Below are 15037 nucleotides of genomic sequence, written 5' to 3'. Positions count from 1 at the left end.
ATTTATTTTAATGACTCAGTTGTTATTAAGTTAAATAAATGTTTTATCTGTTCTGGTACATTGGTGGATGGTCTTTATATTATTAAACATGCTTCTCCTACAGTGCAACTAAATGAATTGAATAACACTGATAAACAACCATGTAAGAGAAAGAAACCTTTGGAATTGAACCAAACTTATCTTTAGCACTTACGCCTAGGTCATATTAATCTGAGACGGATTTCAAGGCTAGTTCAGAATGGATCATTAAGTTCATTAGAAGTAGAGGCACTACCAGTCTATGAATCCTGCTTAGAAGGTAAGATGACCAAGCGGCCCTTTTCGGCCAAAGGCTATAGAGCAAAAGAGGCATTAGAACTGGTTCACTCTGATTTGTGTGGCCCCATGAATATCCAAGCTAAAGGTGGCTTTAAGTATTTCGTTACTTTCATTGATGATTACTCAAGGTATGGGTATATTTATTTGATGCACTGTAAGTCTGAATGCTTTGAAAAATTCAAGGTATTTAAGATAGAAACAGATAAGCGTCAGGGTAAATGTATCAAGACACTACGATCTGATCGTGGTGGCAAGTACATCTTAGGAGAATTTTTGGATTACTTATCAGAAGAGGGAATTGAATTACAGTTGTCTGCATCTGGTATGCCACAACAGAATGGTGTAGCAGAAAGAAGGAATAGGACTCTTATGGACATGATCAGATCTATGATGAGTTATTCAAATTTTCCTAATTCATTTTGGGGGCACACACTAGAAACAACAACCTATATTCTGAACTTGGTCTCATCTAAGTCAGTACCTACTACACCCAAAGAATTGTGGACTAGGCGTAAACCTAGTCTGCGCCATGTTCGAATATGGGGTAGTCCAACACACGTGCTAAAAGGGAAAACAGATAAGTTGGGAATCAATGACAGATGTCTGTTTATTTGTTGGCTACCCTAAACGAACAAAAGATGGTTTATTTTTTTGTCCTAAGGATCAGAAGGTCATTGTTAGCACCAATGCTCGATTCTTAGAAGAGAACTATGTAATGAACCACAAACCCAGAAGTAGGATTGTTCTATAAGAGTTGAGAGGAGATATACCAACTATACCAATAGTCCAAGAAGAATCACCACAAGACAGAACTATTGACATCTCATTGCCTCGTTGTAGTGGGAGGAATGTTGTAACTCGAGCTGAGTTTGACCCATCACGTGTAGCTACCATCAATACGCCGGTTGTACAACCAGGGCCAAATGATGGTGCACAAGGATCAGGATCAACACAGCAAAACATGCCTCGTCGTACTGGGAGGGTTGTACGCCAGTCTGATCAGTATATGTTCTTAGGAGAGTCTTATGACAGGATCCTTGATGAACTGGATACCAATTCCAGTAACTATTGTGAAGCACTTCAAGATAAAGATGCAGAACTTTGGCTTAAGGCTATGAAATCAAAGATGGAGTCCATGTACTCTAACCAAGTCTAGGATCTTGTAGAGCCACCCGAAGGGTTAAAACCCATTAGATGCAAGTGGACCTATAAGAAGAAGAGAGGAGCAGACGAGAGGGTGGAAACCTTCAAGGCTTAGCTTGTTGCGAAAGGGTTTACTCAGAAAGAGGGAATCGAATATGAGGAAACTTTCTCGCTGGTAACAATGCTAAAGTCTATCCAGATTCTCTTATCCATTGCAGCTCATTTCGATTATGAAATTTGGCAAATGGATGTCAAGACAGCTTTCCTTAATGAAAGTCTTGATGAGTGCATCTATATAGTGCAACCAGATGGTTTTGTAGCAGTAGGCCAACAACACATGTTGTGCAAGCTTAAGAAGTTCATTTATGGACTTTAACAGGCGTCTAGGTCTTAGAACATCCGTTTTGATCAAGCCATTAAATCTTATGGTTTTGATTAATGCCCTAATGAATCATGTGTATACAAAAAGCATGATGGAAATGTGGTGGTATTCTTGGTGATATATGTGAATGATATCTTACTCATCGGAAACGATGTGGGGGTATTATCTTCGGTTAAGGTATGGTTATCCGGACAGTTCGACATGAAGGAGTTGGGAGAAGCCAGTTACATCATGGGATCAAGCTTTTGCGAGATCACAAGCAAAGGATGTTGGGCATATCACAAGCTACTTATAACAATATGATTCTTACCCGTTTTAGCATGTAGGACTCCAAGAAAGGGTTACTCCCCTTCAGACATGGAATCTCTCTATGCAAGGATCACTGTCCTAAAACACCAATTGAGGTAGAGAACATGAAGGCAGTTCCTTATGCATCAGTAGGAAGCCTCATGTATGTTATGCTTTGCGCTAGACTTGACATCTGCTTTGCCGTAGGCATAGTCAGCAGATATCAGTCTAACCCAGGACGGGAACACTGGACTACGGTAAAACATATAATCAAGTACCTGAAAAGGACTAGGGATTATATGTTGGTTTATTAGCCAGATCGTCTAGTACCCATTGGGTACACAGACTCTAATTTTCAGTCATAAGGATTCCAAAAAATCACCCTTAGCAAATGTGTTTACCCTAGAAGGAGGAACCATTAGTTAGAAAAGTATCAAGCAATCATGTGTTGATGATTCCACTATGGAGGCCGAATATATGGCAGCCTCTGAGGCAAGCAAGGAGGCCGTTTGGCTCAGGAACTTTCTATTGGATCTAGGAGTAGTGCCTTCGGTACAATCGCCTATTACACTTTACTGTGATAATAGTAGGGCGGTCGCTAACTCAAAGGAACCTAAGACCCACAAGAGGGCAAAACACATCAAGTGTATGTATCACCTGATACGAGATATCGGGCAGAGAGGTGATGTGATGGTGACCAAGATTGCATCAGCAAGCAACTTGGCAGACCCATTTACAAAGGGCTTACAAGCTAGTACTTTTGATAGTCATGTAGAGGGAATTACGAGTAAGATGTATGGCAGCATGACTATAAGCGGGAGATTGTTAGAGATTTATACTGAAAGATCTCTGGTCATCATCAAGAATTCTTCTTCGATCTCGCAAATCCGAGAGTTTCTCTTCGTCCTTGCAGATTCAGGAGTTCGTCTTCGTGTTTGCAGATTCGAGATCAAACCAGAGAAATCTCGCAGGAATGATCCTAATCACGTAATTAGGATTTGCAAGATCAAATTTTTATTGTGATCCGGGTTTGAAAGATCGAATTTTTGTTTAACCCAGGTATGCAAGATCGTTTTTTTTTTTGTTATCCGTATGCACTACAACCAGATCTTTTAGGGCTATTCCGCAGTAGGCCCCTTCACATATATCTACTGCAAACTCCCTTCTTTTCTAATACCCGCCAAAGCACTTCCCTAGGTACTCTATCATAAGCTTTCTCTAGATCAATTAAAACCATATGCAATTCCTTCTTTTACCTAAACTTTTTCATTAAACTTTTTAAAAAATATATAGCTTCTATTGTTGATTTCCTAGGCATAAAACCAAATTGATTTTCTGAAATCTTCATTTCTAATCTTATTCTATGTCCAATTACCCTTTCTCATAATTTCATCGTATGGCTCATAATCTTAATTCCACAATAATTATTACAATTTGAATGTCGCCTTTGTTTTTATACAGATGTACTAACATACTTTTCCTCCATTCTTCTAGCATTTTCTTGATTTTTTTTTTATAATAAATTGAATAGATTAGTTAACAAAATAGTTCCTTTGTCCCCTACACATTTCCAAACTTCAATTGGAATTTTATCTGATCCTATAGATTTCTCACTTTTCATCCTTTTTAAAATCATCTTAACTTCAAGGACTTTAATTTTACGAATAAATCTCCTATTTTTAATCTTCTCTTCATTTGTCGCTTCCAAGCTCAATATTTCATTTTAGTTTTCATTGACCAACTTATCAAAACATCTCTACCACCTTTCTTTTGTCTTTTTCTCTAATTTGCAAAACCTAAATCTTTGCATTTTCTTTCTAACTCTTAACAATTCTATAAACGTCTTTTTCTCCTTCTCTCGTATCTAGCTTAGTATATAAAGTATCATAAATCTCTATGTTTAGCTTCATTGATAATCTTTTTGCATTTTTTCTTACTTCTTTATATTTTTCAAGATTTTCTATATTTCTACAATTTTTCCATATCTTATACCAATTTCCTTTTGTCTTAACTGCTTTTTGGACTTCTTGATCCCACCACCAACTTTCTTTACTACCCAAGTATCTTCCTCTGGACTCACCTAAAACCTTTTGTTATCCTTACAATAGAATTCGCCATTTTATTCCAAACAGTATTTGCATCAACCTGTCCAAACACACTCTTTGTTCATTTTATCTTTGAATTTTACTATAATATCTCCCTTCAAGTTCCACCACCTACTCCTTGTGTGTTGATTTATGCTACTCCTTTTCTTCTATTCTTTAATATGTATATTTAATATTAAAACTTCATGTTGTGGAGTCAAAACTTTCACCCAAGATAAATTTACATCCTTACAAGATAGACTATCCCTGTTCTTAGTTAAAAATAAATCTATTCGACTCTTATTGTACCCACTCTTGAAAGTGACCATTCAAATCAGCTCCTATGAATGTCTTTTCAGACATCGGAATCCCTAGTAAAATACTATCCATATCTTCCCAAAATTTTCTTTTCATATTTTCTGCTAAGCCTATTTGGGGAGCATATGCACTAATAGCATTCACTATCTCTAGGCCTAGAACTAACTTGATTGTAATGATCCTATCTTATATTCTTTTAACATCTACTACATTATCTTTTAAGTATCTATCTACAATAATACCCACCCCGTTTTTATGTTTCTCTTTGCCAGTGTACCAAAGTTTAGATCCTAATTTTTCAGTTTCCCTAGTTTTCTCTCCAACCCATTTCGTCACTTGAAGGTAGTCTAAATTAATTTTCCTTCTAAATACTATTTCCACTATTTCCATACTTTTTTCCCATAAGAGTGCCCATATTTCAAGCTTCTAATCTTATCTTAGTTTTTTGTAGTAACTTATTAACCCTCTCCCTTTTATATTAACCCGATCTACTCCCTTGATCTAGGTGATTTTGATAAGAATTCATGATAAAAAGATCTAACAAAGTTTTACGTTGGCTGTTAGCTACAAAACACAACCCTACTCCTCTATCCGAGCTTGGGACAGGCTGTGTATACGAATCATCTTAAATTTATTGAAATCTCAAAATTTTAGCAAAAAATGCTGAAATTTTAACTATAGAATAAAATTTCCTAGGAATTCAAACGTGAGGCTTAGACACAATGAAATGTCTCACTTAATTTATCTTCTTTTTTTTTTTTTTTTTGCAGAAACAAAAGATTATTACAAGTGCATTTGAAATTATATGAAAAATTGAAATTACAATATTTTTTTTAACCATTTGTGTCTAAATTATCTATATTTGTATAATAAATTATATTTAATTGAATTATGAATTTCATTTATATTAACCAAACAAGTATGATACACATTATATTACAAATATGTTCAATACACATTATATTACAACCATTGCACCTCATACACAACATAAATGTATTTAATTTGTAATATATTACTCCTAAACTTACATTATTATGTCTACTAACCATTTCAGCAGCTTCAAAAAAGAATTGCATGCTTTAATACTAATTTCCATCATTTTTTTGAAATCGAAATTTCCGTACTTTTCAAGCTTAAAATTTTAGCCGAAATCAAAAATTTGCCACTTGTCCACCTGTTGATTTGGTTTACATTCTATTATTGAGGTTAATTTTTGGATAGTATAATTTTATTAAAGTAGGAGAACTAACAATATAATGATTTATCTACTGTTTTTTCATATTTTAATTTTATAAATTTTATAATAGTTCCCGACAGATTTTGATCCTCAATGGGGAGGGGATCTGATAATAGATCAAGGATGGTGCAATTCTTTGAGAAAGATTCGAGGCAATAGGCAAGGGTAGTATGAGTCACAACCCTCTCCCTCCAAATCCACCCCCTTTACAATTTAATCTTGGTATATACCCTCTGAACAAGCATGTTGCTTTTAACCATCATCTTTAAGCATCAAGAAAGACATTCTCGCTCGCTCAAAAAGATAATTTTTTCATGCAAAATTATTCATATAAAAAAAAAAAATTGATGCTGAACTTGCCCCCCAGAAAATCTGAAAATATGCCCAAGCACAAGTTTCTACCAAAAAGGTATCCAAACCACCAAAGAATCACAGGCCTTAAAAATATTTTGTTAGATTCTTTTCTAGATGTCTACCAAAATAATATGCATGCAAATTTTCTAAAATGCATTTCAGACCAATACACATGAGCCAAGTACTAAACTGAGTCTTAGAGAGAGACTGCACTGCCTTACCTGATGGCGACATACACTTGAATGCAAACAGTGTGAGGATGACCTCCAACGAAAAGGAACCCCTATCAACAAAGTCTCCATTAAAGAGGTACGGATTCTCTTCTGAGGGTAGCCCATTAAGCTCAAAAATATTCAGTAGATCAAAAAACTGCAGACATTTGGCGGGGAAAATAATCAGGGGCTCAAAAACTAACATAGCAAGACTCAAAAAAAAATATAAAATAAAATAAAATAAAAAAGCACCAGGTAATAACACTTAGCTTGGAGCCCTCCCAAAAAAAAGGGAAGGGAAGGGAAACCATTCTAGTAACACTACTGAATGACACCAAAAGACCATAACAGGAGAGGTAGAAGACTATACTGCAATAATTTGGAAAGATGATAAAACAGCTAGATGGATATATTCATCATTATGCAAGAGAAGAATTCAATTGTAGTATATAATAGATCATAAAATTGGGTCCACTCTAAAGAAATATTTCAGTTGCTCATTAACTTTCCATATGGTTATTTTTTATCAAATCAGTTGTTGGGTCCAATAATCTGAGTACACACATCATGCATGTAAATTTTCAACTGACATTTGCAACCAATCCAATCAAAACTGCCTTCTACTGTAAATATCAATTCCATTATTCCATATTTGTATTAATAATGTTAAGGGTGAAATTTCTAAGTCAGGTTATATCCTATTTACATACTGAAATTTTTACAAGGCAAAACAGTGACAATCAAATGGAGATTTTGCATGAACGATCCACATAAATCTTATCTAATGAATGCCTGCATTAATGCGTATACATTAATTTTATATATATACATATATAAAGAGGATGTTAAACATGCTTGTTCTAACAGCAGTGTTGTGTAAGTTGATATGTACACTTTATGCATACACAAAAAGAAATATGGGTTGAGGGAGGGGGTGGAGGGAGATAATGCAGTGTTTGTCAACATGTCACTAGGATCTAAAAAAAAAAACATTCATATGAGCTGATTTGAATGGACATTGGAAAGGACAATAAAGGTTATGAGAGGATACATGGAGGCCGTGAATATGGAGATAAAATAAGTCCATGGTTTTAAAGTATCTAAGGAAGTTCTATGGTGGATTTTACGAAAGGAGTATGCAGTAGGTATATTGATGTCATTAAGGATATGTATGATAGAGCAACGACTAGCATTAGGACTACAACAGGACAGTCTAGAGAATTTCCAATTAAAATAGGTGCACATCAAGGTTCTACTTTGAGCCCTTATCTTTTTGCTTTAGTGATTGATGAACTCACTAGAATATCCCAAATGAGATCTCATGATGCATATTGCTTGTAGATGATATTGTTTTGATTGATGAAAATTAGAGTGGAGTAGAATCTAAGTTCAAACTTTAGAGAGCAACTTTGAAGTTTAAAGGTTTTAGGATAAATAGAAATAAGACAAAATATATGAAATGTAATTTCAGCCATGTATGGAGGAATATTTGAGAGAAGATTAAACTTGATGGTTAAGAAATTCATAGCACTAGTAAATTTGGATCTATTATGCAAGCATAAGTAGAAATTAAAGAGGTTGTAATACATAGAGTTAAAGCAAATTGAGTAAAAAGAAGGAGTGCTTCAAGCATGTTGTTAGATCATAGAATACCCTTAAGACCAACCATGCTTTAAGGATTACAATGTTCAACAACTAAGAAACAACATATCCAAAGAGCAAAAGTTGGCGAAATGCAAATGCGTGGATGAGTGGTATAACACTAATTGATAAATTAAGGAATGAACATATTCATAATAAGTTAGGCGCAGCAACAGTTGAAGATAAGATTTGGGAGGGATGGTTTAGATGGATTAGCCATTTGAAATGCAACCCAAATAATGCACCAATGAAGAGGAGCGAGCTAGTTAATGTTACTAGTATTAGAAGGGGTAAGGGTAGACTTAAAATAACATTGAATGAGATAGTAAGGAAGATTTTAATAGCAAAGGATTCATGTAGCCAACCCACCTAATGGGACTTCAGGCCTCCTGTTATTTTTTTTTTTTGTTATTTGTAAACACGGATTGAAGCTTGGGTTTTGACTTATACGGATTTGGATATACCCAATAGAACTTTGTAATTGGATTTTGTTTAAAATACACAATTTCAAATCCAAAGCTCCAAATCCATGATCCAAAAACAACATAAAAGAATTTTGAGAAAATTAAGCAATAGAGACTGCTGAAAGTAGGGAATTTTAAGGCCTACAAACCATGTACTCTAAAATCATGTTAACAAGAGATTCGACAAGTTCCAATTGATCTTTTCAAAGGATCTTTTGGAATTACAGCAAAGATTAGCTGAACTTGGATGGGTCCCCCTATGGGTGGACCACCATGTCAATAGACCCATGGGCTCAAGGGAATTAAAAAATAATAAAAAAATGCTATAATGTCTAACAATACTCCTCTTCCTAAAAATCAACAGTTCGCAGTAATAAATATAATAGAATATTTATTGATAAGGATAAAAGCACGTAAAATGAAGATATAAGAATGAGTAGAGGGAAAAGAGAGATGACGCCCAAAAATAGCTGGTAAGGGCTATCAAGAGGTTTGTAGATTCTTCTATGAAAAATCCCATGACAAATATTTAATGTGCAGCTGAACAAGTTGAATATGATGCTTTCAGAAGCTGAATGTGATTGGAGAAATCAACAAAATACACATAATCTATTCTTTCGGGTTATTCTTATCATGATAGTTGGGGTTTGTGAGAAAGAGCATAGAAGAATATCTGATCAAGAAGCTCTCAAGTTCTCTCATGGTTTGAAGCGAGATGCACGTGAGAATGAAATAGAATGAGTCGGGCAAGGGAATCAAAAGTCTCTCCCTTGAGTGCTAGAATTTTGTTGGAAGAAGACCTCCTTTTCATGGACAGGATGTGGTTATATATAGAAAATAAAAGGGTTGTCTTCTGTCTATTGGGTAAGAGTCAAAACTCCTTTTCAACTTGGAATCTTTGCTTGGGAGAAGATACAGTAGAATCTTCCCTTTCATGTTCAAGTGTTGACTTTTTTTACACTGGAAAGGACTCAAAATCTCTTTTTAGCGAGGAGCCATTGCTTGAGCAATGATAACGGTAGAATCTTTCCCTTCATTTGTACGTGTCAAGTTTGACTCTTTTATGGAATAAGTATGCGAGAGGAATGTCTGAAAGCCATTGCCATAATTTCCTACTGGCAAGCAAGCAGGCAAGCAGTCTGGCAGGGTCAACATAAATTTGCAGTAGTAGTATGAGCTAGAGTGCCATTATAAACATGTGTGGTTAGTTTGAACTATCAGGCCAGCAAGAACCAACAAGTCATGAAGCACACCAGCATGAACAAGCAATTCATCACAACATCATGAAACTCGACGCAAAATGTGTAGGAAGATAACCAAGACCAAGTCTTAAGAAACTGGAGGCAAAGCCTTACCTTTCTCCAACTTTAGTATTTGGTGTCACATCACGCCATTAAAGCATTCCTTATACTTACCAAGGCATGGACATGATTGGGATCCTTGAATGTCAGCCCTACATCTTACATGATTTGAATGTCAATTTGGCCCCACCCATATTCATACAGACATTACCAATATTCAATAGAACATCTTAGTATTCAGCTGACCTTAACATGATTGTCATTCGCAAGAGACTTGCTTCTCTTTATACAGGCATGGCCAAAAGGCATGCCAATCTACATAAGTTCTTAGGCAATGTGTACACGACATTGTCTTGTTAGGCTTCGAATACTGAACATCAACATTTAGCCCCCTGAATCTGTGGCAAGCAAGAATGAGCCATGGATTCTATAGGCCAAACAGAATCCCCATTTCTAATATATTCAATAATATGTTCTGCATGTGACAAATGGTGACTAAAGATTGGATTATGGCATGGAGAACTAGCAATTGTAGCTAACTTGCAGTGGGAACTGAAGAACTAGTAGCAGTGGAGGAATGACTGCAAGGCAAGGTATCATAGTCTTAACAATTTCGTTTGTCATGGAAGCCTTGAAAAGGTGCCAGAGCACACTCTATATTATGAATTACATGCAGATGAAAGATGGATTCAGCCATGGAAATTGTGATTAGGACACCTGTCATATCTAGTCCAATCCACCTACGAAATGCAGGCCTATTCTAAGATCTGGATTTACCAAAATTTTACTTTTGGAGGCTAAACCATCTTCCTGTGACAGACTACACATTTTCTGATAAGATGAAAGTGTTATTCAGATATGAAACTATGAGTCTGCAAATAGATATGTAAAGAATTAAAAACATAAAAAGTGAATCTTGACGAGGCCACTAGAGTGAAATTTGTAGGTTATAATTTTGTTGGAAGGAGCTCACTCATACAGGGAAGGTGGGGGTCTTCTAGTAAGCATGCTAGGGTTTTGGCAATAGCGTGTAGGGGATCTATTACAACATAGCACTGCTCACTAATAGATGGTATTATGGAATATGGATCCACTAGTAAAATATTTGCATCTCACAAGGCTCATGGTTTGCCAGTAATATGCTGGGGATCCATGGATAACGCAAGTGTTTGTCCCTAGTAATCACCCATGGTCCGCTGATAGTGTGCTGAGAGCTATCAGTAGCATGAGTGTTTCTTGCCAATAGACACCCATGATCGGCTAGTAATATGTTGAGATCACCAATAACTTGGCCATTATTGACTTGCCAGTATGTTGCTATCTTAAAAGTCAATCTTGGTGAGGCCACTGAAATAGAATTTGTAAGTTAGCCTGCAATAATTTTGTTGAACTTGTTTGCCTATATAAAGATGGTAGTTCTGCTAGTATGCACACTGGTGTTTCACTCATGGTGAGTAATACATGCTAGTACCATAAGTACAACTTGCTAATAGTTGATAAAGATCTGCTGGTAATGCTGGCATCTGTCAGCAATATAAGTAATTCTAGCATGTTCCTACAGTTTTCCAGAAGCAGGTCTCAATCTGTGAGTGCTACTGACCAGTAGATGCACCCCTTCATCTTCCAATATTGTGATATGGATCCCCGGGCAACATAATTGCTTCGTGTCAGTAGATCCACATGGTTTGCCAGTAAGGTGCTAGCAATCCGCAAGTAACACAAGTACTTCTCATTGATAAACACCCATGCTTTTGCCAATATTGTGCTGGAACATATCAGTAACGTAAGTATTTCTTGTTGATAGACACCCATGTTCCACAACCAATATGCTAGGAGTCTGCTTGTAACATAAACGCTTTCGCCTGTAACTGCCCATGACTATAACAATATGAATTTATGGCTTGTTAGTTGGAAATTTCTGGTCAATTTTTTTCTTAAAACACAAGCTTTGGTGAGAGGTAGTGATCTTGGACGAGGGGATGTTTTCTTTATTAAAAGAATATATATATATATATATATATATATATATATTAAGATAGGGAGAGAATATACAAACTGGGCGAGGATATGAAATCCTCACAAAGAAAACAGAAAAAAAAAAAATTAGAAAAAAAAAAAGTAAATTAAAAAGAAAATTAGGTGGTGAAAAAAATAAACTAAAATTAACCAAGAAAAGCCCCCCTTTAATCCCTTCCCATCATAATTCACCAGCCATTTCAAATTAGCTAATGCCCTCCAACCCTTCTTCGCCTTTAGATTTACCACCATCATTTCCCCCACAAGCAGACAACTGAAGGTCCAATTTATCCAACAAAATCTGAGCCTGAAGGTCCTTCACAGAAATCTCTGAAACTGGGGTGGGCAATATTCCAGCACTACCCTTTTGCTCTTTTACCATACCATCATCTTCAAAAATACTAATCCCCTTCAATCATTCCACTGCAGGTGGCTGCAAATAAGTAAAATCCCCATGATGATCCCAAATCTCATCCAAAAGTAAACCCCTATCACATTCAAAATAACTATTTCCCAAATTATAAATGTCAAAGACATCCCCCCACCTCTTTTATCCTTGCAAATGCTAGCCCTTTCACCATTTGGGTACTCTGCTATACTTCAAACACCATATGAATTTCTCTTATGATTCTTTTTTCTTAAATTTCTCTAGAGAAGAATCTCAATTTTATTCAAAATATTTCCCCATTTCGAAACCCATTTTCACCTCCTTTTAGTGAGCATGCACCCTTTGACTCCTCAAATTATCAGAATTTACTTACCTTCCAAGTGTATTTCCCTCCAAAGGAGGGATAACACCCTAAGTTTCATCCTCACAAGCATTATGATTCTTAGGAAACTTCCCTTTTTCATCCCCAATATACAGCCCACCAACAACCCTCCCTCTAGAATACAAGTTGAATTTTTAGAAACTAACTATTCTAAATATTCCCTCTTCTGTTTCCAGAGCAGCTCCTTCTATCCTCTTTGGCCACCGTGGATGAGGGGATGTTTATCCAATGTGTTCCTCTCAGTGATAATTAATCGGAACCTAAGTCGAGGATTAGGATAGTGAGGAAGGATTCAATAGCTTTTAAGTTAAATAAAACGCCCTCAATCGAGCAAATTGGCAAAAGAAAATTCATATATCCTACCCCTCATAGTGGGACTTAAGGCTTGTTATTATTGTTGTCGTTGATCTTGTTAAGTCAAGGATTAGGGATTTGAGAGTGTTATGCAAGGGCATCCACCATCTCCATTTTTGTTAATTCTTGTGATAGATTGCTGGACAGGACCATTATAGAGGGCTCGTGAGAGGGTGTGCACTGGGCAGTGAGGGGTTGGAAGTATCTGCTATACAGTTTGCAGATGATACTATTATTTTCTTAGCTGCTCATAGAGTGTCCTTGAATGTCCTATGTGTTCTTTCATAATTGAGAATATATATAGGTCAAGAATTAATTTAGGGAAGAGTAGGATTTGAGCTATTAATCCTATGGTTCTATGGAGTTATGGAGTTGGCTTTTTTAGATGGGAGTAGTATTTTAGATTGGCCACTGACCCATTTAGGTGCTCATTTGGGTGGTAATCCTAGATCTTTAGTTTTTTGGGGTTCTATGGTGGCTAAGGTGACTAAGCAACTAGATGGATGAAAGGGGGCATTTACTCTCTCTATGTGGATGTATCATCCTCATTCAATGTGTCTCGCTACCATTCCTCTCTCTCACTTGTCCATATCTAGAATTCTTGTTAGGGTGGCTAATAAAATTGAAAAGCTGGCAAGGGATTTTCTTTGGTCAAGGGTAGAACAGAAGCTAGATCATTTTGCTAGTTGGGAGTGAGTTTGTAAGTCTAGGAAGGGGGTTTGGGTCTTGGAAATTTGGTGTCTAAAAGCACAGATCTTATGAATTAATGGTTATGCCAGTTACACTAAAGAGGGAAATTCTCTATGGAAGAAAGTTATTAAATGTAGCTTGGCTTGCCGGTAGATGATTGGGATGATGCTAATTTGGGCACTAGATGTCCTTCTACATCCCTTGGAGGTTTATTGTGCAAATTTACCCTTTATTCATCCCTTCTACAAAGTAAATTGAGTGATAATTCTAATATTCAATTAGAATCCAATGCAAAGTGAAAATTGATATTTTTTAATCCCAAGAATTCTATAATTTTAGGATATTAGGCATTTTTAACAACTGGCTTTCTTTATGCTTTTCATATTAGATATGTTTTTCAAATTAGAGCATACACAGTCCATGTTTGTTAGCTTACGCACCAGTCCTGTTACCAGATTTTTTCGAAAACAGAAGTACATGCATAAGCTTCTGTCAAATTTTCAGTACACATATACAACATTTATTCACTAATGTGTATTGTTCTTCGTTAGATGGATACTTATACTCCGCCTGGGTGGCACTAATTGCCCTAAATATCTCTACACACAACCAGTCTCAAGCCTGGATAAAGGAGGGCTGCATTAAGTAGCTGACAACGAGCAGAAAATTTGTCGGATCTTTATGATATGTGTCCTTGCCAAATGTTCACTGGGGCATCCCTCATGACCAAGACATTGCACTTATACCGCCCGAGTGTAGTGAAAACTGGAGAAGGGTGGACTAGGCCAGGCCATTCTAGATGAGAAAGAGTCCAAAAAGTAGTTCAAAAGTCAGGGTTAGATTAGCAACTTGGAACATAGGGACACTTATGGGAAAAAAACTTGGAGCGATCGATACAATGATTACGGAAAAAAAAAAACTAATGTAATATTCCTCCAAGAGACTAAGTGGGTAGGGGAGAAAGCTAGAGAAATCAGAAAACCAGCATTTAAACTTTGGCACATTGGAAAAGAAAAACAAATAAATGTGGTGGGAATCATTGTACACAAAGACCTAAAAGACAATGTGTCCGTCCTCTCACAATCTCCATATGCATGGCTTCTATGTATCTTCTCATAGCCCTATATTATCCTTTCCAATATGTCCATTCAAATCAGCTCCTATGAATTGTCTTTTTAGATGTTGGTAACTTGGTATCCTTTGTAAAAAAATACTAAACAAATCTTTCCAAAATTGTATTTTAATATTTTCTGCTAAGCCTATTTGGGAAGCATATGCGCTAATGACATTCACTATCTCTAGGCCTAGAGCTATCCTAACTTTAATGATCCTATCCCCTATCCTTTTAACATCTACTACATTATCTTTTTGGTCTTTTTCTACAATAATTTCCACCCCGTTTTTATGTTTCTCTTTTCCAGTATACCAAAGTTTAAATTCTAATTTTTCAATTTCTATAGCT

General features: G+C 36.1%; 1 protein-coding gene across 8 annotated transcripts in view; it reads right to left on the bottom strand.

Annotated features, from left to right (window-relative positions):
• Nucleotides 1-15037, bottom strand: part of LOC131147825 (serine/threonine-protein phosphatase 5) — a 70334-nt gene that overhangs the window by 10177 nt on the left and 45120 nt on the right. For all 8 annotated transcript variants that reach the window (XM_058097422.1, XM_058097419.1, XM_058097420.1 and 5 more), the window contains one exon: nt 6349-6496. In XM_058097422.1, the coding sequence (XP_057953405.1) occupies nt 6349-6496 (148 nt within the window). The remainder of the gene's footprint in view (nt 1-6348; nt 6497-15037) is intronic.

This window comes from Malania oleifera, chromosome 2, assembly GCF_029873635.1.
Source record: "Malania oleifera isolate guangnan ecotype guangnan chromosome 2, ASM2987363v1, whole genome shotgun sequence".
Taxonomy (NCBI): domain Eukaryota; kingdom Viridiplantae; phylum Streptophyta; class Magnoliopsida; order Santalales; family Ximeniaceae; genus Malania; species Malania oleifera.
Note: the sequence above shows the minus strand (reverse complement) of the source record. Positions and strands in the feature narration are given on the sequence as shown.